At 40.9% G+C, this 26,872-nt stretch overlaps 1 protein-coding gene across 6 annotated transcripts in view; it reads right to left on the reverse strand.

The window, feature by feature from the left end:
• ARHGAP12 (Rho GTPase activating protein 12) overlaps positions 1-24,656 on the reverse strand; it is a 75,061-nt gene extending 50,405 nt beyond the window's left edge. For all 6 annotated transcript variants that reach the window (XR_014616789.1, XM_084222493.1, XM_084222492.1 and 3 more), the window contains exons 1-2: positions 24,559-24,656; positions 18,278-19,029 (exon numbers count right to left, since the gene is read on the reverse strand). Coding sequence is in view for 5 of the 6 variants with exons in the window: in XM_084222493.1 (XP_084078619.1) it covers positions 18,278-18,946 (669 nt within the window). In the remaining variant the exon portion in view is untranslated. The remainder of the gene's footprint in view (positions 1-18,277; positions 19,030-24,558) is intronic.
• Positions 24,657-26,872: the final 2,216 nt, after the last annotated feature.

The raw sequence follows: 26,872 nt of genomic DNA on the forward strand, positions 1-26,872 counted from the left end.
TTAGAAAGATAAGGAAAACCCCAGAACAATTAAGAAACTCTAGATGTGTATTATAATCATTCACTCTCACAATAGATAGTTGGGGATTCTTAAAAAAATAGGGAAAATAACAATTTGCAAGAGATAGTTCTAAAACAGAACAGTCATCAAATATGTGTTCTGTTAGAAAGGGTACTTCATTCCAAACACTTGACAAGAAAATGCAGAACTCCCACTCAGTTTACAGCTGCTGTCCTTTTACTCTGCTGCAAAAGCAGATTTCACTTGTGTGAAACTGCTTCACCAAATGTTGCTCGTGGCAGCAAATCCAACAAGCATTTGTTATGGTAGTATTTCTTTGTTAGGTGTTAGAATAATTCCAAAATATCTTCTTCAGCTTATGGACTGCAACACTTAGAAGTCTTTAATAACATGTGCAGCTGCAGAATATCAACAGTATTCAAACATATGAGCAAAGCTGATGTATGAGCACACTTACTGGGATACTGGAAATATCTTATGGGATTAATTAAGGTGGCAAACCCCAGTGAAGAACACAGTTAACTGGCCTAGGAAACAAAGTATCAAATCAGATACTAAAATGGCATCTGTTGGTTTGCCTCACTAATATATTAACAGTAATACATTCTATTGGGTAACTGGTAGGCTCCAGTCACTTTTTACCCCGTCACCCTCCATATCTGCCTCTCCAAGCATTCCCTGAGTTTATCACCTGCAATTACCATTCACAAGCAACTACACCTCTCATGTGCCCCAAAACTCCAGAGTGCAATTTCCTTGATTACACTGCTCACTAGGGAACAAACCTCAGAAACAGCTGAGGTAGCTGTAGCTATTCACATTGACTTTCACAAACATTTTTTCCCAAAAATCTTGGGAAACAAGTTTCAGCAGTGCTCAATTTATACACGAGAACACCTGAAAAAGCATGTTCTAGGGATCATGACTGGCTAAACAATTTCAAAATATATGATTTGAAGAACCACATTTTATATACTGTCTAGCTCTATACTGTTACAAAACAAAACACAAATTATACACCAAAGTCTAAAGAAATTATGATAAAATATATTTATCAAGTAATGTTCATGCTCTAATATGAAACAAACTTGGATTAGGGAAATAATAATCTCAGAATGTTCTTAAGTCTGTACACACAAGAGCTATCCTTTCTAACACATCAGAATGCCTACTGATTTTAAAAAAACAAAACAAAACAACTCTTCTTCACTTTTTCCTTTTGAAAAAATTGGTTTGCTAATCTTAGAAGAAAGGGAAGCCAAGAGAAAAGTAACTTGCTAAAGTAACTTTAAATGAGTTAGTTACCCTAACTACTCATGCACACAAGCAAAGAATTTCCTTCGTGCAGAAAGGCAGAAGCCACACTGACACTTCTGCTTGTACAGAAATTCAGCAAATGCTTTTGCTAATTTAGTTCAGGTCACCAAATCAATAAAGCACATAGTTCAACGGACTCAGGCAACAACTCAAAGTTTAGAAAACAAGAAAAAACACAAATTTATTTGTTTCAAAAAATCAAAGATTAATGATACATTTTTAAGACCTAGCTATGCTGGTCTACTGGCCACCGGCTACCAGAAGGAGCAGCCCCATCTCCCTTGTCCTCTGCACCCCTGATGCTGATGTGACCCTGCAGCAAAGGGATGGAAAAAACCAGAATGGCAATAAATTAATCCCGTTGAGACTTCAAAAACAAAACAAACAAAACCCCACAAACAAACAAAAAGCCCTCCCATATTTAGGCTCCTTAGGTGTTTGCAGGACACTGCAAGGTCAGCCAGAGACACCTCTGAAGTGTCTGACTAAGGTGACAGGAGAGCAGGACCTTCTCCTTCAGAACCTCTGTTTTAGTTCTTAAGGAGGTTTAGCTACCTAATTAAATTCCTAAGGTGGCTGAGTGAAAGAATTATCTTCAAGTATCTAAAAGTGAATCAGTTATAGAAACAATAATAAGTAAAGAACTGTCTATTTCTCCCAGGTACAGGTAAAAAAATGGCTAGATTGAAGTGGGGGGGGAAATATTACTTACATATAGAGCAAACAAGGAATTAAATTTTGCAACAGCCTGATCAGCAAAATAAGGAACTTTCCTGGAAAGCTTAAGTGCAGTTTAGCCCACAACCTTCAATAGCACTTTTGGTGTTCTTGCTTCTGTCCCTATGCAGTGAGAAAGAACCACAATGGGGTTGTTCTCTATTTTCCTTACTCCCACAAGGCTTTGTAAACAAGGCTACAAATCTCTAACCCTCATCCTGAAAAGCAGCACGTTCACATCTGAAGTCTGAAACAAATGAAGACGCTGTTAAAGGTATATAGTAAGAAGCTGATTTATGGTACCAGTATGCACAATGAAATGCTGGGTGTAAGTCCTTGTTTTTTCTTAAGAAAAACCAGCAGCTTGTAAGAGCAATACAGGACCAAGGTGATCAGAGCATCCAAAAAACAAAGCTGAAGAGACCTCATGCCATCAAAGAAGGAAATAAGTACCCCAAGTAGCTGAGGCAGAGAATAACAAATATTTTTAAGCTGACTAAGGACAGCTCTTCCTGTCACCCCAGAGTACAGAACCCAGCAGTAGGATGAAAGCTAAGAGTGAGAAGAGAAAGATATTTTGCTTACTAGCTGAAGTCCCACACTTGGAATGAAAAAACTGAATTCTGAAGAATATGGTTTTGTCAGCATTTCAAAGAAAACTGTTTTAACATTAAATCTAACACGTTTAATACTTTACATATGAAGGATAAAATAAAACATTTTCCTCACAGCATCTTGAAAAATTAAAAAATATTACTAATATTAATTTTTAGTAGGAAAACCTGGGTCAGGAATGTTGGGAATATCTTAAATCAGTTTAAGCCAGGGAAGATGCTATATTCTCCTCTCCTCTGCAAACCACCAGGGTATTTTAATACTCAAAATAAGTTAAAACCCAGAAGTGTCATAAAATCATACCAGTAAGGAAAGAGGACATTTTCTCTCTCCTCCCTCTGCACACCTTCCCAGAAAAGAAAAATTTAAGGACAATTTTCTTCAACCTGTAGCAAAGCTAGCAGGGACAAAACAAGAGGCTACCACTGGGTTTAGACATCCTTCCAATTTCAGACATTCCCACAAATGTGAGGTATGAGTTATGGACAATCAAGCTTTTCAGATTTCAGGGAAAAATTAGGGACATACCCCCATTTTCAATTCAGTGAAGTGGTTAACCCCTAAAAATTAGTAAGATACAAAACACACCAGAAAAGAAAATATACACAGTGCTGTGCTTTGTGGGATTAATAGGCATTTTTTTCAGAACAAGCAAGTTCAAGAATGGACAAACCTACCTCCATATCCAGAGATGATCAAAAAGGCAGTAAAATCATCTCTACACTAAAAAGCTGTCCAGCACAGAATTTAAGTCACCCAAGGCAATACCCTGAAACGTGCCAACAGGTGGGAATACTTGTGCTTCAACTGTACTTCTCCCCTGACTGTGAATTATCAACTTCACCATCCTCAGAACTGCAGCTGTGAAGTCAATTCCCAGGTACAATTTGCAAAAACAACCCTAAAATGTTATGAGCTGGCAAACCACACATGTTTAATTAAAAGTAGTTTTACTGGACCTGCAGCCATTTCCCCCGGTTCACTTTCACAGCTGCAGCACTGACAGGAAACTTAAAGTCATTTTTCTTCCCTGAGAAGTTGCAAATACACAAGTGATGAAACAAGCTGCATTTTGTAATACAAAATAGAGGTCCTGCAAACTAAACGAACTGGGCTTTGGTGCTTTTGCTTAACTTCTTTATGCTTCTGAGTAAATGCAGTGCAATCTAAAATCCAGTATCCATCCTTTCAGAAGCAGTTAATTGTAATTTTCACAGTTCAAACATAACTTCTACATGGCCATGAGGATAAAAGAAATTCTGTTGATTGTATGCTACAGTAACCAAGAACCACAAAATAGCATCAATGCATAGTGCCTATAGCATGTCTAGTCTATCTTACATAAAACAATTGTTTTAACTTGTTTTAAAAAAAGGGGGAGAGAAAGAGCGTATGCCACAATACTCAAAATAGTAATGAATGGGCACATCAACAATTCCCCCAGAAGCTCAGCACAGCTATCCACCCTCCAAAGCCAAAACTAAATCTGAGTATCTCTCCTCTTCCAACAACACTCCTTAAACATAACCCAGTTACATGTTTCACACAGAAAACTACTGCATTATGTCCATTGGTATATGTTGCAAAAGAGGTGTCAGAACATGTACCAATGGTTCCTTATGTTCTACATGGACTGCTGAGCAATTAAAAGGCTTGGTACTATCTATGCAAGATAAAATGCTGTGTTTGCTGTAGATGCCAACTGTGTAAGTAACAGGACACAGACACAAGAAGTCTTACTCTAGTTTTCTGTGTGGATTTCATTCACTCAGCCAAGTATTAACATCTTCTGTAATCAAACGTTTAACAGAAACCCCCCTGCTTGCTTGCAGGTCCTTCTCAAACAAAGTTTGAGGTTGGAAGGCCTCTTATGAAGAGCTGAAACAAAGAGGTACAGCGTGCCAGAAAAGAGGAGGAGGTGTGTGAGGGAAGGGGGTCAAGTATTTTGATATTTGAAGTAGACTCCATTTCCCAAAGCCTGCTGTCACAGTAATACCAATCCAGAGAGAGTCTGCTAAAGATGCACTGATCATAAAGACTGTATCTGGTCTTCCCAGGGATGGCAATGCATTCAAAGTAGAGCCATTCTGACCACGAGCAGCACTGCTGGATTAAGACCATAAAAACCTTTTTTGAATTCTAAGCTCCAGGAATGAGATAAGACTCTCAGAAGTAAGAGAAATGAGTGAGAGAAGCCGTAAGTGAACCAGACCCTGCAATAAAAATAGGAAGCAGAGTTCTTTGTCACATCCCTGCCCATTATGCAGAGTGCCTGGGCTGACTGTCCCTGTACTACACTAGGGAGTGGGGAAACACAGTGACCCCTTCTCACTTCTCCCATGACTGTAAGACAAATTCACAAACTCACTAAAAGTAAAATGAACTGACATAATTGAATTCCTTCTGCTGTGCAACACCATTTTTCACTGCTGACAAGAAAAAACTGAAGACTTATTAAACTGCCCTAAAAAAAACCTGCCCCTAAACAAAACACAGGGAGGAAAAAGAAAACAGTCAGATTCAGATATCTGGCACTAACCCTCTCTGAAAGAGGCCTCACTAGCACATACATTCTCCCGTGCACTGCGTGCTCCAGATTGCAAAGCATGTTCCAAAATACTGGGGAGTGACACATAATTTAAATTAATTTTTAAAACACCAAATAATTTCTGTGATTTTTTTCCACTGAAGTAGGATTCACAGAGTCTTCTGACAAGTGTAAAACCGTGACTAAATTTAGAAAGCATGTTTAAATGGACTAAAAACATACAGATGCTTTTGTTGCAAGGAATCTATTTTGTAAAATAACAATTTTAAATTCTAATGTAAAAGCTTTCATGTAAGAAGAGTTGTGTTGCAAAAGACACAAACAAATTACCAGCACACAGTACACAGGAATGTGTAATGGGACTCTTGTTATACAGCGCGAGGGAGTTCTGAAAGCCTTGTCAAACTTCATTAGGAGGAATGTTATGCTTATTCAAAATTACTAAAACATTCCAGGCTTTTTTGACTGTCCTATGCAATAAAGCCAACCTATTAGCAGCACGTTATAGCTGAGATGGCAAGAATTTGCTAATGGTTTCATGCTGATTAAGCAACAGGCAGTGAGCAGTGCCCTGTGCCCGCACAGCGAGCCCAGCCCTCCCCCGTGCTGCTGAATTACAACTCTGTGCTCAGCATTCAGCGGATCAGCTGGAGCCACCATCCTTTGGAGAACGTTCTCATTGAAACTGCAAGTGTCAGAAAGTATGGCAGCACTGTCTGCCAAGCTGTCAGGGGAAAAAATGCTTTAAAGGACATGTATGTTTGCTTGAATATATAGCAATGAAGCTGTTCTTGCAAGCTGACAGAAAGGTGGGTGTTCATCTGCAGAAAACACAGGTGGAATGGAAGCTGAACTTTCTGGGAGTCTCGAGAGAAAAATTAATTAATAATTAATGTATTTTGAACCATTGGATACACTAATACTTTGCTGTTGATTTCTTGTTGTTTTCCAGCGAGATTTCCATTGAGCTCATATAAAAATGTGAATTATGCAAGTGCAGGCATTGTAGGAGCTCTGGATTCCAGGTCCCACGAGGGTCTGTAGAGTAACAGTGCTGAAAGCTGATCAGTCCACGGCCCAAAGAGCCTTCTGCAACACTGCTGGCAGTGCCAGAGCTTATCCTGCTGGATGTTAAGATTTTGCTGTGCAGCCAGATTTAGTACAACAGCTATATTAAAGATAAAAAGCTTATTGGGAAAATTTAAGTGCCTGAATAGGCTTTAGGCTAACATTGCTCCAAATGCCTTTGTCTTCACAAGAGCAGTAATTGAGTATGGAGGGTGATTAGCTCTATCTCCTAAATAACACTTACTGGAAGCGTTAGCTGTGCATTTCTGATTGCCACTGAAATGGGGATTAGAGGACAGGCAAACTATCTGGCACAGCAACAGCACAGTAACCATAACAAAACCTCCAGCGAAGCCTCAAGATGAGCCTTGCAGCCATAAATCCCCTCAGAGGAATGCAGGGAGATGTTAAACTGCTAAACTCTGCTAAGAACACATATTTTCCATTTTAGCATTTGGATTCATCTATTTTGAGCAGAAACTGAAGGTTTATGCCCCTTTTTGCCACAGCAGTGCAGAGCTTTGGGCCATACTGGCTGGCATACCATGACAAAATGCATCTGGTAGCTGCAAGAGGTTACAAGCATCAATTTTTTAAGAAGTCACTTGTCATAAACCATGCCTTTATTGATATGCTTAGCATAATGCATTAATATGAGAAGATCCTTCATTGCAAAGAAGATTCAGACCAAGAAGCTGTTTGATGCGGTTTTGATGGCTTTTCGTAGGCTTCTTTCTCCACATAAACCTTCCCTCAATAAAGACTGAAGCTTAGAGATTACACAAAAACCATTTTCTCCACACTATTCCATTTTTTTAAACATATTTAAACAATTTCAACTAACAAGTAATCTTTTAAATTAAAATTAAGCATCATTCTCCCACTTACTCATTTTCCCATTACGACAGATAATCTAAAATTTCATCATTTTAAAAACCTAAATTCATTTTCACCTGGCAGATTTCAAAGAATGGTCACCATATTAGGCTTTCTTGTCTTTAAAACCCACTAGTCCCTGTATTAGATTTTCCTTTATTAAATTTGTATTCAGATCCAGTATCCTCTCACATATTTACTGTGTAACACTGAATATAATTAGTGGATTCTATGACAGACAGCAAGACTTTTTTACAAGGTGCAAGACAAAGTCACTGTATAAGGACTTAGGAGATTACAATTCCATTTTCAAAGGAGCCTTTGGTATTTTAGGACACTGCATTTCTTTGGAATCCTCCTTGTCTCCCAGTATATTGGAATGGGACATTCACCAGCCTCCCTGAAGAAAACAAACCTTAAGGCAAAAAGCAATATATGGGAAAAATACTTAACATTAAAATGAATATATTTCTGTTTTTCCAATACTTCACATGTGTTTTGTGTTTAAAATTCCTCTGACCAGGAAAAATACCTCTGATTTTGGCACTTACAGAAATGAAGTTCATCGCTCCACTAGAGAAGAATTTGAAATTAAATTTCCATTATAAGTTGGGCTCTTTATATATTGTCACCTCCAGTATACATAAGTACTCAGCTGTTCATCTTGTATGTTGAAGTTTCTAAATAAACCATAAATCCCACTTATAGTGGCATCTGTCACTTATACTGGAGGGGAGCGTATATAAAGAATTAAGACAAAATGTCACAAGGCCTTCTAAATTCCCAAGACACTGCCTCTATTATCAAGACAATGTACGTGCTACAGCACACAAGCAAAACTCTGAGGTTTTGTTAGGGCTGCTTGAACCCCCTCAATCTCATGTATTTTAATGACTTAGGACAAAGAACGCCTCCTATTACATCACGTATAACATTTCATTCTGGTAATGAAGGATAAAGTAGAAAGCCAAGTCTCATGCTAGAGAAGACATACAGAGAACATTAGGTCAAGACTTCAGTTTGAAATTTTGCCTTAAAAGACATAGTAGGATGAGTAAAACAAGTGTTATCAGTTAGCATATTTATATGAGGTGTTTCAAATCTTGAGCAGAGCAGGAATATTTCCCTCAGTAGCTGTTTAAGACCACACAAAAAGAAGCCTGCACATAATTGTGCCATGGTGCTTCTAATATATTTTTAATTTCCAAATTTAACTGAGCTAGAACAGGCTGTGATCACTCCAGTTTTAACACTGGGATTCTGTTTTGCAAAAGTATACTGAATAGCAGGAGGAACATTTTTAGGAATATATCCAACCCACTGAGCCTAACTTTAAGAAGTTAGAGATTTTTTAAGATCACTTTTGAGGGCTTTTTAAAATGCTAAAGCCAAGTACACAATTGTACAGACTTTTCTCAAAATTCCCAAAATACTCAGCAGTAGACTATATGTACTGCTTACAGCAGAATTAAACAAAGCAATAAAATTCTCATGGGAACCCCAACCAGGTTGCATCTTTTTTTCCCTCTCTACAACTACTGAAAATAGAAGTATTTGTTCTTTGACTGCATTTCTTAGTCTGTTTCTCTCTACTTGCAGACAGTTTGTTGGCACCCAGTGTAAGGACAGAAAGCATGAAACACTCAGCCATGCATTTCTGCAGTTTTTCTTCCTCTTTATTTTCCTTACACTAGCAAGAATGTCTTTCATTTCCAATAACAGCTATTTCTGCAAACCCGTATCTAGAAAAAGAAGTATACATTTCTCATTGAATTTTGTGTTTCAACATGAAAATGTTAAATTAACTCTGCAACTTCCACTTTTTTTCCATGAATATTAAACCAGCAATTTTTGTTTCAGATGGCAGTTAAGAAGATATAAAAAGACTCAGTATTTGTAGAATTTTATTTACTTTATAATTCTGAGGCTGCACTCCAGCACATCCATCCATACTAAGGACAACACAGAAGGCTGGCTCGGGGCTCAAATCACCATTTAACATAATACTTTGAGAAGCAAAGCAGCAGTTTATGGATAGACAGTAATGATATGAGAGCAGGACAAGCATACACAATTCCTACCATCTATGGGCACAGAATTTAAATACAGCCCTTCAAGCTACTTTCCTCAGAAAATTGATTGCAAAGAAAGAATTTGTCAGTGTAGTACCATCTCAGCACAAAGTTCACTTCAATTGTTTTAATAAACAGCAACCAAAGACCTGCAGCAGCTGGAAAGAGCTGTTTTACAGCCCTCACAATGCTGTTCAGGGAATCATTACACCTTAGGTTTGGACACAATCTGCTGAGGCTTTAAAGATTTACAAAACAAGGGAAGAAGAATAAGAGTTTAGAGCTAGATTTTTAGCATAACACTGTTTTCCATAAAAGAAAAAACCCACAAGCCTAAGTACATATCTAAGTTTTGCTCAAATGATAGCTACAGTAGCAGCTTATAAACTAGCAAAAAGCAAAAATGGATGCAATACATCCATCTCCGTTTTTACATATATAATTAACTGAAAAGTAAGCAAAACTTAAAAATAAAATTTACACCTTGGTGGAGCACAACCCACAACCTTGTGAAACACTGAGACAGGGCTCTCTTTGAGACTGGAGCATGGAAGACCAAAAAGAAAAACTATCTCAAGTATCTCTCAACCTGTGTCTCCTCAGGCAGTCACACAAGCACGACCCTTGAGGCTGGCAAAGCAAGAAGAAGAAAGCAAGGGAAGAGGGAGGCTGGAGCTTTTACTGAGGAGGCTGCGGTGGGTGACTCTGAGGAGCTGCCACAGGCACAAGCGAGCAGAGGAGCTCAGTGAGCAGAAGAGAGAGGGACAGAGAGACAGACAGAGCTGTGTGACCACCAGGCCCCTGGCAGGGCCACACTGCCTCTCCCCACACTCCTGCTCCCTGCCTAAGGCAGGGCAGCCACAGAGCCTGGCTGTGAAAAGCTCTCCTGGGAGGAAGCACTGCAGGTCCCTGGCATAGCTGGTGGGCACCAGCACCATGGGGTAACACACACTGTAGCAGAAAGAGCACACAGCCTCAGGGAAGCATGAAAATGCCATTACAAGTTAGAGTGCAGCAGCCGGGAGGGATGAACACAACAAAGTCACAGCCAGGACAAATGGACTTATCTGGATGGCAGAAAAAAGACAGTACTGATGAGTACATCTCCTGAAGTTGTTGTGAGGAAGCTTAAAATTGGTTGTCATACTATACGAGGTGCAAATCAAGAGCAAAGGGCCATCAGGAAACAGAACAGCTGGCCCTGGTTTTTTTATATCCTATATATACAGAGAACATGGGTGTATAGATATACACCCACACACATACAGAGTTCCCCAAGCCTAAAGCACAATGCAGTTATGCATGACAAACATCTATTAGCTTTTCCAGTTGGATGAAGATACCCAAGAATTGGCAAGGATAGTGCCAAGCATGTTGATAAATCTTCAGTGGTAGGAGCTGGGGGGAGGAGGGAAATACACCTACATTCAATTTCAATAGGAAAAGCAGTCAAATCAAAGTCACTCAAGAACCTCATTTACTGTTGCAACACTTTAGCGCAGGATAAAGCTTCTTCTAAATATCTAAAAGACAAACAATAGTTATGCGCAACACTTTCTGTAACGTTTCTGTGGTACCATGAATCGTTTCCAGACAATATCCTGGTGATCTTTCAAGCTCTCTAGAAAATAAATGAGCATGCAATATTACTAGACATGCTGAACAACCAGCTGAGAGTCTAGAAAGTTTGCTAACTGTATTTTTGTTTTTATCAGACATAACATTTTATTACAGTATTGCATAAGCACACTTGTTGCCTGAGTCCCATCACATCAGTGACAGTAAAAAGGCAAGTGTGTCCTCGAGTCCAGTCACATCTGCTGACTTTGCACTAGACTGTGACTATCCAGGCTGCCATAAAGGAGCTCCTTACAGGCCAGTGACACACTCGTGACAACACTGCCCAGGCCAGCACCACCACCTCCCTGCAGCACTGGAAATAAATATTTGTAGAGCCAGGTGGTGACTGGAGCAGCAAAGTGATGCAGCTGAACAACAATCCACAAAGGCAAAAGATGGCGACTGTGTACACTACACAACAGCAGAAAACAGACATAAAACTCTGCTCTTCAGCACAGCATTTAAACAAAATACAGGGAAGTTACTTAAATTTAACTAGATGACCTGAATATCATCCAGAAGCCTTAGGTAAACTACTTTAAAAGGGAATAATTAAAACTATATTATTTAAATTCAAAATGTAATGCGCAATTTCAGATTTAAAATAGGAGTCCAAGTTTCTAATCATGATTTTGATTATAAGCAGAAGGTGAAGCCAGATAATTTAACATCAAAACTCAACATAAGCAAAAACCTAAATTCATTCAGACAGCTCCTCAACTTCTAGCTTTCATTTACAAAACTTATCAGATGGAAAACTAGAATGCATTAAAATACAGACTCCAAACGCCTAAGCCAGTCTTCACAGCATCACTGTACACAAGCTCCAAATCTCTGTCAAAAGAGTTTACGAACTCTTAGGACAAACTATCAAAAGATGGGGGAAAAGTATACCGAAATTACCTCCTTTTCAAGATGAGAGAGGCCAGCAATTGCATGTTATTTCAAATACAGAAACACCCAGAAATTTGCATTCTGCATTTTCGTTCTGCACCATTTCCTACTACTGACATTCTCTATGCTGTTTGAATGCCTCTCTGCACTAACCTAGCACTTTCATATCTACCAGAACAGAACTATAATCTACTAGAAATCTACTGTCTTTCCCAAGAACTAGGTCAGAAGACCTTTTAAGATCAGCTAAATTCAAAATTGATACAAATATTCTAACAGTATGTTACCCAGTTACTCACAATCACAGCAGAAGTCATTTGAAAATCCTCAGTTCTTACTATCCTGAATGACTGTTTTGTCCAGAATTATTGTCCTTAGCCTTAGAACAAACTCCACAAAAAAGGACAAACCCATTTGTCTCTATCATTTTTAAATCAAACATACCTGGCAAGGCATGTCAAGAGACATATCAGCTGTTTGGGTACTAGACATGCACAGATTTTGCTTGCTTTTTTTTAAGCACAAATGTCTACTATTCCAGAGAGCTGTCTAAAAAAAAGAGAAAAAGTGTTTTGCATTTTATTCTACAGTCATACGTTCCCTGATGTTTTGTCACACTGCTGTGAAACAATGATACTTTCTTTAGGATTCTACAGAATAACAGTACCTTTGTTCTATAGGCAAGCACTGCAATATTAAACAACTGCCTAGATTGTAACCAGGTAAAGACATAGCAAAAGCAATTGTTTGTACCCAGAGTTATGTGAGAGAACAAGATTTGATCAAATATTCTCAAAACAGTCTCAAGCAGAGTTTTACCTATTACAGCCTTTTCTGTGTCTGGTGGTTCCCTACTTCAAATGACAGAAGCACAGCCAATAACAAAAATCAAGTCCCCAGTATCTCCAGCTGCTTTCAGCTTAGGCAGCAGTGAGACAAAACACCCAATCCTTTTCCTAGGGCTGCTTTCCTGCTTCAGCATTTACTGCACCGTCCCTAAAGACTCTGTCATCACCCTGCTGAGGCTGGCACTTGGAATGAATTCAAAAGAAAAGGCAGGTGGGACAGCATGCACCAAAACTCACACATTGCACACTAGAAATTACACTTTTTCTAGATAAAAACAGAAAAATCAATTCCATATTATGACTATTATTCCTTACACAGTGCAGCTTGAGCTTCATCTGAGCAAGGAAGTGATTCTACCAGGATAAAAGCCACAGGTATCAGTGCCTTCAAAGTTCCATTTCATCATTTTCTGCATGAAATTGGGGTTAATAGGGGTGCAAGAGTCAAAAGACTGTGTTGGCACTTGCAGAATTTTGACAGTGCACTAGATGTTTGTTTCAAGTCTGAGAGCACAACACAAAGCTGCATCTACCAAGCAGATCTGTAACTTACTCAGCTGAGCATTCCAACACCAGTATTAGAACAAGCCAGTCAACTAAAACCAACTTGTCTCACAGGTCGTGATTTTCTGACAACTGCCTCACACAGATAACACTGGTGCTTGCTGTTTATTTTTTTAAGCAAGCTCAATCTGATTTGCAGCAGGGATGTGCAGAGGAGCATGGGATATAGGCTGTAGGCAGTGTTTGTGGGACACGAGATGCTCATTTGAGGGCACCTAAATCCAGATTTACTCACCTGAACTGAGAGGGAGAACTATTAGCAAGCTGACTTACACATGAAAACTACAGAGGCTGAGCTGATCACAAACAGCGGCACTGTAAAGTGAAACTATCCAGACCTGTTGACATTGTGTAGGAAAAAAAAAACCAAAAAACACATGCACAAAACCAGCCAGGAAAAATATTCCTTAATATTATCTGCTCAGAACCTTTGCATTATTGATGCAATTTAGCTAACATTTCAAGCTGTTCACCAAGCTCTAGCAGCAGCTACCAAAAATCACAGAAAAAAAAATTAATGCTTTATAAACCTCCTTAAATTATAAAGCTTTTAGTTCCTTGTCATTGAAAGTTATTCTTCACCTCATTAGAATGTGCATATTTCAGCATTTAACATCATTAGAATAACAAATGCTGTTTTTAAGAAAGTAAGAGACTAAAGGATGGTACTTAAAACATAATTCAAACTACTACATTATACATATCACCATGAATCTGCAAACATGTTCAGTTTTATTAAGAAATAAAATCTTGCATGCTTCCTTCGTACTGTCAAATTACTTATGTCTTGGACAAATGAATGAAATAAAAAAAATAGCATGAAATTTCTTATCATAAAAGCAAACTGATTCTGTGCCCCACAAAACAGTGATAGCCATTTATTTAAAAGAGGTTTAATGTTTGACCAGCAAGGCAGTCTAACGCTAATAACCTGTCACCAGTCTTTCAACTAAGTGACAAAGTCAAGAATGCCAAGATCTCCAGAAGATATGCTGACATCCACAGAAACAGAAAATATTTTATTTTCCTGACTAAAAAGTCAGGGAAATCACACAGAAATTGCAAAGGCAAGACAGAAAGAGCTCTTCAAGATCTTTACTACTCAGAATTAATCAAAGCAAAACAGCCATCCTAGTGATAATCCCCTTTAGTGCTTCACAGTTTATGCAATAGTCAATTACTAAAGAGGATGAAAGACAGAACAATCTTTGCAAATAGGTCACTGTCTATATTTATAATGATTAAAACCAACCTGCTGCTAAAAGTAACTTTTAATAAGCATAAAAAGTAACATTTAGACAGTGCCATGTATTTACTCTTAAATACATTCTATGTCTCCTATGACAAAAGAGGAGGTAACATCCATCAGAAACAAACTTATTTCCCATAGGTTATCCATTAGCATTGCCAAAAGCAGATTTTAATTTCTGTCTGTAATTTTATCATAAAGTATCATCCTCAAAGATATCACCTAAACATTCTTAACATGATCTTCTAACTTACCCAACTCTCTCCCTGTCTGCACACCTTCTCTCTCAAAACTTGGTAGGAAAGCAAGCATTGCCCAGGGTGCTTTTTAAAGACCACTTTTAATGTCTTCTCCTTTTGCTTCAGCTTTTCCTGCCTGTTTAGGCATGTCTGAACGTGTGGGGTTTTTTTTTACTTCAGAACAATTACCCAGGTCTCTGCTTCTACTGCATACTGCTCAGACATCCCATCTGCTTCTTTCAAGTCCTGTCCATATCTGCTAAAGAATCGCTCAGAACTTTCCTTCTTCCCCACATGCTTGGCCTCCCTGAAGAATATTTTTGCCCTTTCCTTGGGGTCAGGATATAACACCTGACACCATTTTCCTAAAATTTTATTGAATTTCATTGATTCTCACAGCTTTAAGTGCCACCATTGTCTCAGTGATTCTTACACCCAGCTGTGCATTCACTCAAACCATTTCATTCAGTTCCAGTTCGACCTGCAGTTACTGTCAACACCAGAAATTTAAATCTGGTTAAACTGAAGCTTGTTTCCTCTCAAGCCCTACTTCTCTAATTACCTCCAGCCTCCCACAGTTCAAGCCCATGAACTAAAGAATGGTTCTCACAATGCCTTATCCACCAGAGTGGCAACCAACAGTTGTCATTTTTTTTGCCTAAAATGTCCAAAATGTTCATTATCCAGTCCTGATGTTTCTCTTGACCAAACCCCTTGCTACATTTTCATTAGCAAATACTTCTGCTCACACTGCCACCTCTCTGTCCTTCACTTCACATATTTCATCTGCTAAAAAATCCTTCCTTTTTGCATTACTTTGGAGGCTCTGGATATTCCAGTATTTCCACAGCCAGCAAGCCTATGACTTCAAGACTCTACAGCTGCAGAACCAGCACTTCATTACTGGAAAGGAGGAGGAGGATGATAATCTTCAGAGAATAATGTAACCACTTCTTAGAAAGATCTCCCAAGAGAAGCATTCTTCTATATCTTATATATTTGTACTCAAGGACAGTGAAAACACACTGAAGGTCAGGCTAAAGCTGAATGCTATCACCTCAACACGACCAAAATATTACTTACATGAAGACATTATTAAGGTAATTCTAACTTCTAATCTTACAAATTTAAGAGAAAACACCTGTAGCTTAGAGTTTATTATAATGCAGACTGCATAAAACTGAACTCCACAGCAGGCAGGGGAGGGAGAAGCAGTCAGTCTTGTGAAGTGAAATCCTGTTTGTGCGTGAAAGCCAGGAACTTGATGTTCTCACTACAGACTAAGAGCAATAAAAACAGCTTTCTGAGCCATTAATTTCTACACAGCTGATTTCTACTAAACAATGCTCATTATTGAAAGAATTCTAAAAAAACTGCCAAGCTGTTCCAGTGAGAAGGCTGGCACTCTGAACATCTAGACTGAGCTAACGGTGACATCAGTTCACCACTGCTTTAATCCCCACGGCTACTAAATGTCAAACATTTTCATTGTATTTAAAGAGCTTGCAATAATGCACCATGAGATTAAGTTACAAAATAAGGCAAACTGCAAGGCATAGCAAGCATCCACACTCTTGTTGCCCAAGATTCTCATAATGGCAAGTGAAACTGCCAAGCATTTTCCACAGCCAAAATGTGGCATTTTTAGCATTTGTTATTCTTGAACACTGTGAAAACTCCCCCCTTCATACCTCCCATAACACAATGTCTACAATACATGCATTAGTGTCCCACTCAAATATAAATTTATAAATCAGATGTAGCATTGAATAAAGTACAGTGGGGAGAGGGGAGAATGGTGAAAAGATTAAGTGTCACTGCATCAAGAGGCACAAAGTCCAGTGGAAACTGAGCTGCAGGCCATATATTTATTATTGACAAAAGACACCCATGTAATATTAATTCCATCCGCTTTAGAGAAGGAAATGCATCAAATTATAGTCAACACAGAAGAAGGATGTAATATAAATTTTAATGTGATAAACTATTTAAAGTAGGATATACTTTCATATACTTTCTAAACATTCCATGGCATTTTCATCATTTTTTTGGCAATTGATTAATATGGCCAACACATGCTTCTAAAATAAATATCTAGTAATCACTTTATTGTGCCAAGTTCTAAGTGGTTCATATCAACTACACTCAGCTAGGGCAGTGCTATAAAGAAAGTGCCAGAAAGCTTATGGATTCTCACACTGTAAGAAAGACATCACCAAAGAAAAGAAATTAAATCAGTAATCCTATTCATTCCATAATATTTGTGGGAGGGGTGATGAAGTTAAAACTAACATAAAATACACACATATTAGAGACATGATGTCCCATAACTATAGAAAATTAATATCAAGAATGAGGCCAAGAATATATAGTAGGATATTGAAAAGGTACAGATTCTGAGTATTTCAATAAATATATATACACACAGTTCAAGACTGTAATTCACCTAATCATTCTTGTATCTTTAAGATCTTCCCACACTGTCTCGTTCCTAAGCAGCTTTGTTCTCATTGTTTCTTATTAGCAAACTACTGATTCACAGCTCTCAATGGTAAAACTTTTCATGTCTAATGTTAGCATCAAGTTTGATTTGAGATACTCTGGTACTCTGACCACATTCTGCCAAGTGGGATTTACTGAGACAATCAGTTTTTATCCAAGCAAAAACAGTTTCACACTACAGATTAACTTAAAGAATAGGGAGCTTTGAACAGAATTTAAAAAAATTGAACATGTCCCTAAAGAAAGATGGGGAAGGCAAGTGTGAGGTGGGGGAAATATCTACATACACACATATATTAATATATAACTTTGTGTATGCACACATACATCATTGGTTTAAGAGCAAACCTGGATTACAATAGACTAATTAACTTGGTTACCCGTACCAGAAGTGACCTGATTAAGTCAGAGTTCTAATCTTTTGATGGGGGCAGGGGATGCCTGTTAAAAAAAAAAAATTAAGAAGTGAGAGAAACTGCTTTACCAAGGACAAAGGCCATCAATGCTCAGTTTTAGCCTGACGTAGGAGTACATCATTCCTGAGATTCTTCCATACTAATTAACAAACTCACATGTTTTGAGCTTTAATCCAGAGTAAAGTTGTGAGAAGCAGAATTGGCAGGGCTGACTCATTAAAACAGTCTATGAATAAAATGATCAAGCCAGAAATTCAACTCCACGTAAGTCTTAAGTGTAATTAAACCCACCAAGACATTAATTTACAGTTCTTATGTTATCTATACACACTTAGGGAAAACTGACAGTAATTTGCACATTTCAACAGGCCAAGTCATGAGGAGTTACGGCAGTAGGCTCCCTTCCTCTGAAAGAAAATACAACCCAAATTCCATGTCATATTAAAACAATCTTAATATGGAAACACTATTGTTCTTTCTTTAACTTTAAATCACAGAATAATGTAAATGGAATCAATTCCTACAGCACAGAAATTCTGCAAGAATTAAACACATGAACTGTTTCGATTTTAGTAACAATTTCATGCTGAGAGAAAACATTTTTGTTTGAACAACTGGAATTTTTTGGGAATAAATCTCAAAACAGTAGCAGACAATTATGGCAATAACAAAAGAAAACAAACCAGACATGGTGGCAATTTTTCAGCTTACCTGCACTTGTTCTGTGGAACTACTACTGAGTTCATCTCCGGACTCTGAATCTTGGTGAATTTTTTCTGAGCCTTCTCCTGCTGAATCACAAGACTGTTCATGCAAAAAGCTGGTCTTCTCTATTTCCAAGAACTCTGGGCATGGGAAATGACCCATGGAAATGGTTCTAAACTGATTGGACACCTTGGGAGATTGCAACTCATTGTTAAGTTTTCCATTGTTCTGGGTAAGGTCCAGACTCAAACCAAAAGTTTGACAGGGGCTATTGTTCGGTCCCAGATTTTGATTGGCATCTCGAACTAAGCAAGACACTTGAACTGGAGAGGATTTTCCAAAACTAGAAAGCTCTGGTGACTTATTCACATTTTCTGTTGATCTCTGTAATCCATGTGTCAACTTCAAGGTGTTATTTGGCAACATGCTTGCCTGCTTCACAGGTGGCATCAGTGCTTTCCGGGGTATTTCCTTCACATATTGAGCTGGCACATAAAAGGGTTTGGAATTTTCGTCTCTTTTGACTTGCCACCAATCATCATTAGTCTTTTTCACTAAGATGTATTTCTCCCCTTGCTTGATCACAATTTTCTTATCCTTGGCCTCATACTCATAGTCATACTCCACTTGAATGTAAAATTGTCCTGGAATCATCTTCCCACCCTTATCAGCCATTTCTATCTGAAAATATTTCACCTTTTCAGACAAAAGGTAAGCGACATTCTGTTTCAGTGTTATTTTCCTGTTAATGTTCAGAGCTGTAAGAAAAAAAAAAAGTATATGTAATCAAGTGGCTGTTTAAGAGCACTTTGGATAAAAATAATTTTTAAGAAATCCTGCCTACTTAGACTAATTAATGGAAAAATGCAGTATTTTCAGATATCCTTCTGAGTGTTGAAACAGAAAATCAGTAGAACAACTCAGGTCACTGATTGAACTGTCCTATTCACACAAGCCTCCTGCTATCAAGTGGCTCATTAGCTTCATTAATTAATTAGCTATTGCTTCTATTACTGATTAATATTGATGGATCACTGGGGATTTGGTATGGGGACTGATCTGAGTCAATCTCTTGCTTACATATAGGCTTAAATTCTTAAATAAACTGTTAATACACTAGTTTTAATCAAAATACTCCAAAGAAGACTTATCTACCTCACAGAAAACCTGATCTAACCAAATGTTTAAGGGCTAGGTCTTAAAATGCAAACAAGACACAGTGACAAAACAGGACTATGAACCAAAATGGGTAATGAAAAATTCCAAATACATGAAAATTCTAAAAAGCACTTTTCAGCATCTTCATAATCCAGACACCTGCCACTGCATCCACACCCACAAACAAATTCTATTTACTCATGTAGCATCAATGTCCAAATTCATGGGTGGGTAAGCATTGGTCTTGCCAACTTGCACTGAACACAATATAGTAAATTAACATGAAAAGCAGGATTTTTAACCTTGACAATCAAAGCATGCATGATCTCCATCATCTACACAGAAAGTAGGAGAATTCAAGTAAAATGCTGCCATATTTAACCTTATGAAGATTAACAAACACATCTTTCTATTTTTAAATGCACATTTCACGAATGAGAAAAGTTATGTAGAAACTTGCAGCTCTGCAAGTTAAGACTTTGTGATGAGATTTGTAGCCTTTACCCTGCCACAGAGTGGAACTAATGCAATTCCATGCAGGCACACACATGCAGAGTGAACTCAGCTGCTAAACGGGACTAAGGACAGAAATAACAACAGAAAAGAACTTCTGGGGAGATCTAAAGCAGAAAACACTAAGGATCATTCCATTTTCTTTTGCCATTTCTGTTATTTGACCTGAGCCTTGAAAAAATACATTTGGCTCATAACTCAGAGACAAAGTAGAAGGTAAAAAGCTAAAGTATTACACCAAGACAGAAGTGCCCATCTTTAATCTGTGTCTCTCTCCCACAGACCATCTTGTTTTACTTCCAAGAAGCATTTCCTACAGGTAATCAGGAAGCCACCATCGTTTTCAAGGCTCCAAACAGAATCACAAAGTCAGATTTACAATTTTAAAAAAGACTTTGCAGAAGTAATGATGGTACCACATTCAACAAAGCTGACTATAGGAACACAAAGCAGTAGAAAAGAATGCCAGGATTCTGGTGTTTACTCTCTACCATAAAATGGTACTTTGACATTCAAAGTCTATTTACAGCCTCAGTACAAAACAACTTGCTTACCTGCTATTCCACATAAATAGGTGTTTTTAAGTGCAGCTCTGCAGTTGTTTAGCAACAGCAGCAGAAGGTAAACATGAACAAATTGCAGCCATTCCCACTCTCTTCCCAGTTTTGGAAGCTCTACCATGCAAATGCTATTTTTTTCTTCTTAGCAAACCTGACACTTCTTCAAAGCTGCTATCAACCCCTTTCAAGGCTTCCAGGTCAGACACCAGAAAAATGCAAGTCTTACCAAGCTGCAGTCTACCTCAAAGCTCTGTTACCTCAAAAAGCTGAACCATAGGACAAGGATCCATCCAAAATCTCTTTTTCCCACACAGAAACCAAAGCGAGAACGTAAGCCTCTGATTTCCCACAGGACTAACAAATGTTTAAAAGCTTGGATTTTTCATTCCTTTTTTGTCAGTTCCATATGACAACTTATTGAGAATGCATGCTTAAAATTTTTTCAAGACAGAAATGTTCAACAGGTTGCATGTTATGCTTAAAAAAACCCAAAATTTTGAATAATACGAGTTAAATAAAACAGAACCACTACAAAAATAGCTCTACCCACTTTTGAAGTCAGTTTTGCAGCCTAATCCCTCTCCAAAAAATAACAACATAAAAGAAACAACAAAAATAAGCAGCACAATTTTTGGTCTTTCATCCAAGCTGCAAAATTATCAAGTCAATAGCAAACATTTGGTAATGTTGAACATATGATTAAAGAGAGACAGGCTGTGTTCAGCCAGAATACTAAAACAGTTTTACAAACAGATCACATAATCAGGATCGAGCACGGTTCTAATTCTCCTCCTCAACCCATAAAAGCAAGAAATATGTATGGTACAGGTGGGAAATTAACCCTGAAGATCAGCAAACAACTTCCATGGCCTTGACTTCACAGATTCAAATGAATTAATTTTTGTTTTGCTTTAATTTTTTTAATGCAGCTCTTGTGCCACAAAAGGTAGACTGCCTGTACTCTCTGTGCAGCCCAGGGGCCAGCTAATTGTAGTAATGTCCTTTTATGAAGCTGTCTCATAGAGCACAGTTTAAAGAGCCATGAGAGCCTTGGTCAAACCTCTGCTGTAAGGGGCTCACAACAATGCAGGTGTGAATGCACAATATTGACACCTGGAGTATTGACTTCACTGCGCTACCAGTCAACAGCTGAAGTGATACAGCCGGTCAGCCCTTGTAACCTCACAGTATTTTTATTCCTTACCATTTATCTGTCATGCTCGATGGCATCCACATTGGTAAAGAAGGTTGAATTACTCTAATTAGAGGATGATAAGTATGAAAAATCATTTACTTCCGCAGAGAACATCTGTAAGCTTTCATACCTTAAAAAAATAATACCTTAAATAAAGTCTCAGTATCTGATAGAGAGATTAATAACAAATGGCCTCACTAAGAAAACCTATGCTCATGAACACCAAAAGAGAGTCAGACCTCGATTTTCTCCTGGTGAGGAAAACCCCAAGAGCTACCGCCAAGTGATCTAAGGCGATCACATCCCCACGTGGACACACAAGCCACCATTTCACGGATCATTCCCGCTGTCCCACGGGAGCGGAGCCTGGCGAGGGCAGGCACGGCACCGGGTGCGGCAGCCGCTGCCAGAGAGGCAAGCGGGGCTTTCACTGCACACCGGGGCAGAGATCCCTTCGGACTCCGGCTGCCATGGAACCGTTCCCATCTCTTACTCAGCTAAGGCTGACTAAGGCTGGCAGCCCTGGGTGTTCGCAGAGGTCAGCTCCTCCCTTCCCCCCCTCCGCCCGCGGGCGCGCCCCTGCCCGGGCCGGCCCTGCCCCGTGGGCTCCGCTGATCCCGGCACCGGGCCGGCCCTGCCCCGTGGGCTCCGCTGACCCCGGCACCGGGCCGGCCCTGCCCCGTGGGCTCCGCTGACCCCGGCACCGGGCCGGCCCTGCCCCGTGGGCTCCGCTGACCCCGGCACCGGGCCGGCCCTGCCCCGTGGGCTCCGCTGACCCCGGCACCGGGCCGGCCCTGCCCCATCGGGCCCTCCCGGCACCGGGCCGGCCCTGCCCCATCGGGCCCTCTCTCCCCACAAGCGGGTGCACACGCAGCACCAGGGGTTCAGCATGCCAACACTCGCCTCTAGCTACGTTTTTATGTGCGTCCCCACAAAACGAGACTGTTTTTATCTAGACCCGATGTGACAGCTCCAACCACCCTCAGACAGGCAGGGTTCTGAGAGCTGTAGGTCTGCTCAGAGCTCAGCCTTTCCTGGAGCAACCTGAACCCTGCAGCTGCACCCTCACCTCCTTACAGCATCCAGTCTTAGCTACAGAATGGTGCTCTCTCGACTGATCCTCAAGTCCATGGAAATGCTTGAAAGAAGAAGCACGGTCCTAAGACACAGAACCATAAATATGATCATATGTGATACACATAGAATGCTCATGTATTGTATGAGACATGATCACCCCTACCTTCAGCATTATTCTAGAATTCAAGACTCAGCCCCACCATCTCTTTTGAAATTATCAGGCACAGTGCATTTACTTTTCATCTTCCAGAACCAGGTAACTGAGTCTTGGGAAAGAACCTAAAATACTTTTTGCTATTTCTTTTATTTTCCTCGGGGCGTGGGGGGGGGGGAAACAACCTTACTGGGAACAAGGAATTGTTACTTACTTTCCAATACAAGCAGATGATAAATTGTTTAAAATGCTACTGAGTACTAAGGGATCGCCTTAAATTTCTTTGTGTGACCTTGTTCACAGTGTCCTACAAAGCAGCAGCAGTTGACTTGTGTAATCTTTTTCCATTTTCAGCATCAAACTTCACTCGCTACTGAAATGAACCCTTGCGCAGTGCTGATACAGAAATAAACTCAATTATGAAGGCTAAATTAAGATAAATTCTAACAGTTCAGGCCAGATGAGATACCCTGCTCCACCGCAATAGATTCCATGATTCTGCTTCTCCCTGGGCAGTTTTCTTACGGGTTCAGGCTGTATCTGCATGACCACTGCCTGGGAGACTGGTCCCTTGTCAGACTTCAGCCCCATTCATACCTCTCTTCCCAAGGGGCACGATGCTTGCCCAGCACACCTGACTCCTCAGCCAGTATTTTCCTGCAGGCCAGAGCCTGCAAGAGCCTCCCTCTGCAAAGCACGCACTGAGAGCATGCAAAAGTTGCATACAAATGGAGGCAAATGGAAACGACAGATATAACCAAAACACAGACAATTTACAAGGTGTATGAAAACAAGCTCAGCCCTTCGCTCTTTCCTCAAACACACTTCGAAATCGAGCACTAGTCGCAAGTAAACTACCTACCCGGAGCTCACCCGTCTTTAAACGCTAGAGGCATAATAAGCAACCATTTAATAATTGCCCGTGACTCAGAGCACTGAATAAGCGATGCATTTTAAACAAGTGTCAGGACAACTTTTCAGCGCCGCTGCAGCCCGCGCCCCCCTCCCCCCGCTCGCTCGCTCCCTCCCTCCCTGCCAGCCCCGCTCGCTCCTCGGTGCGGGCTTTTGTTAAGTTGTTGACTGCGAGGGCTGGCTATAAATAGCGCGGCTCGGCCGCCCCGACCAGCCCAGCCCAGCCACCCCAAGTTACCGCGCTCAAGTTCACACAAGGGCGGCAGATCCCCCCGGCCCGGCGGGGCCGCCGCTGCCTCCCTTTGTCTCCCGCAGGTGAGCGGGCGCCGCTCGCACACGGCAGCGCGGGCGGCCCGGCCCCGCCGCCCGGCAGCGCGGCCCGCGGCGGCGCCCAGGTGCGGAGCTGCCTCCCGGCGCCGCCAACTCGGCGCTCCCGGCGCCGCCCGCGGAACGGAGCCGCCGCCGCCGCCGGGGGCAGCGCGGGGCGGCGCCGCCCGGAGCCCCGGCGGGCGCGGGGAGCGCCCCGCGAGGCGCCCCGGGAGAGGCAGGGCGGGAGGGCGGCGGCGCCGGGGGGCTGCGGCCCCTGCGCCGGCCCGGGCGCGGACGGTCCCCCGCGGGGCCACCCAGCCCTGCCCGACCGTCCCGGCGGCGGCAGCGCCACGCTCTTCCCCGTCCCCGCCCTCCCCGGCGGGCCGAGGGGCGCGGCGCAGCCACCCACCTGCCGCCCGGGCCCCGCTCCGGCTGCGGCGGCTCCCGCTCCGCTCCCGCCGCGGCCCCGGCGAGTGTCGGCTCCAGGGCACGGCGGCGTCACCGTGGGTCACGTGCCGGGGCGGGACCGGGCGGGGGTGGGGCGGGGGCGGGGACCGGGACCGCCCGGCCCCCGGTGAGAAATCGGTGCTCGTACCGGCCGCTCCGTCCGTCCTGCTGTCCGCCTCGCCGTGGGCTGCTGGAGCGATGCCAACAGCTCCCAAGTGATGCGGCGTGTGAAACACCCAGGTCTTTCTGTCCCTGATGAAACGAAGAGAGGGAAAACAAAAACCACGCACCTTCCTCCCTGCAAACAGGGGTCGGTCTGACTGCTCAATAAACGGTACCTGAAGAAACCACATTTTTTAGGTAGTTGCCCAAAGAGAAATAGTAAGAAATAGTCCTTGATATTTATTTCGAGTTATCTCGCTTGGTACCTCTTACTATATTAAAAAAAGTTTTCAAACATTGTTTGAAAATATTTAGGTGGGCTTCATAGCATTTTCAAATTGTAAGTAATCTTATCTTTCTCTTTGAAAAAGCAGTATCTGCTTCTCCTGGTTGCAAAGATAATCTTGAAAGCATGAACTGACTGTAACTGATACAGCCAGCGGTATCTGAATGAATCTGCAAACAGCCTGAAACAATGGCATGGAGATGTGTAAACTGTCTGCACTCCATTAATCTAATGAAGGATAATGCTGGTCTAACTTCTTCTTTGACTGTTTTAACACAAGGAAGGAGACAGTAAAACCATCAAAAGGTGGAAAGAACAGGCTTGCTGATGGAGGGACAAGCAATGGGAAAAGACCTGAGAAGTGCCAGTAGGAGAGAGAAACAGACTTTACCTGAGGAAAAGATGAAAACAGCATCAATAGGTTTAATTGAACACGTGGACATATTTTCAAGTGGAATTGCAGTCCATCTTGAACTTTCAGTATTGATTCCTTGAAATCTCATGTGTGTTATGCAACAAACTTGCAAGACAAGTAGAAAACACTGCATACACCTCAAAGCTTCTTCTCGAGCCTGAGTACTTGTGGAAATGTCCCCTTGACACCAAGGATCATTTGACTTTGGGCTGTCTGTTCACAAAACATAATTATTAAAATTCTATTGGTGTTGTAAGACTGATAACACTGTCACAACCATGCATTCAGCAGTTATTCAGAGGGTCTGGAAAAAACAGACTAGACACCAGCATTTCTATTGTAAGGGAAACAACATCTTGTATGTAATGTCCATTATTTACCCTTAAAAGGCAAAAGAAATGTGTAAAAGTAGTAGTTTTTTTGTTCATGTTCGCTCTTTTGTAAACTATACATACATGAAAAAGATACCGGGTAATTTGGATGTTTCTGTCTAGTAGGTTTCTATCTGTATGCCCAGTTTTGTGGTTAAAAATAATGTACTTGGGACACTTGGATACTTCTGAACAAGCTGACTGCACTTTACCTGCTGTCATGCCTGAGGTGTATATAAAAGCATCCCAAAAATCAGTCACAGTAACCACATTGTAATTATCCTTCCTTAGTGCCAAGGCTTCACTAGAGTGCTGCAGGATACGGCATTAGTGATTCAGTCTGAGGCACTCTTCCCTCTGAGTCAGGGTTGAACCAATGGTCCCACATAAGATCAACAAGCATAATAGAGCTGAAGGTGCCAGAAGATATGTAATTTTGAGTCCCTGCCCAAATGCAGTCATGAAAGATTCCACATTACAAATAAACTGTCCAGCCCAAGTTCCAGTTTTAGATCTGTTGCGTATTCTGCCTATGAAGGATTTCTCTGCCCTTTCACTGGAGTAGAAAGAGCTAAAGTTCACAACCTTTACTCACTGGGACTTGTTTTTCCCAGAGATGTAGGAATGCTGCCATACTCATGCCTCAGATGGGACTACCTGTAAATATTGGTTGGAAACACCCAGTACATGTACTGACCTCACAAATCCCAGACTGAAAGAACTGCCAACTATAATTGCTTTATGTAGTACATGTGAGCTATGGTAGAGAGTACAGGACTCAGTTCATGTATCTATTGTGTTCTGACTGTTCTGTATCATACCTTGCACACAACAACATCAATCTCTCTCTTTGTAAGCTGATTCCTTATGAAACATCAGTGATTGAAGGGTCTATCTGTTCTATTACGCCAAACCTTCAAAACCTTTGTCCAAATTTAACTGTGTTTGCCAAAAGGGAGTTCCCTTAAAGGTTGTTAAGCTCCCACAAGGTCTGTGGAAGCAGTCAGCCATAGAGAGGTGGAGAAAAATCTACTTAAGAAAG

This window comes from Fringilla coelebs (genome assembly GCF_963513975.1).
Source record: "Fringilla coelebs genome assembly, chromosome: 1".
Lineage (NCBI taxonomy): Eukaryota > Metazoa > Chordata > Aves > Passeriformes > Fringillidae > Fringilla > Fringilla coelebs.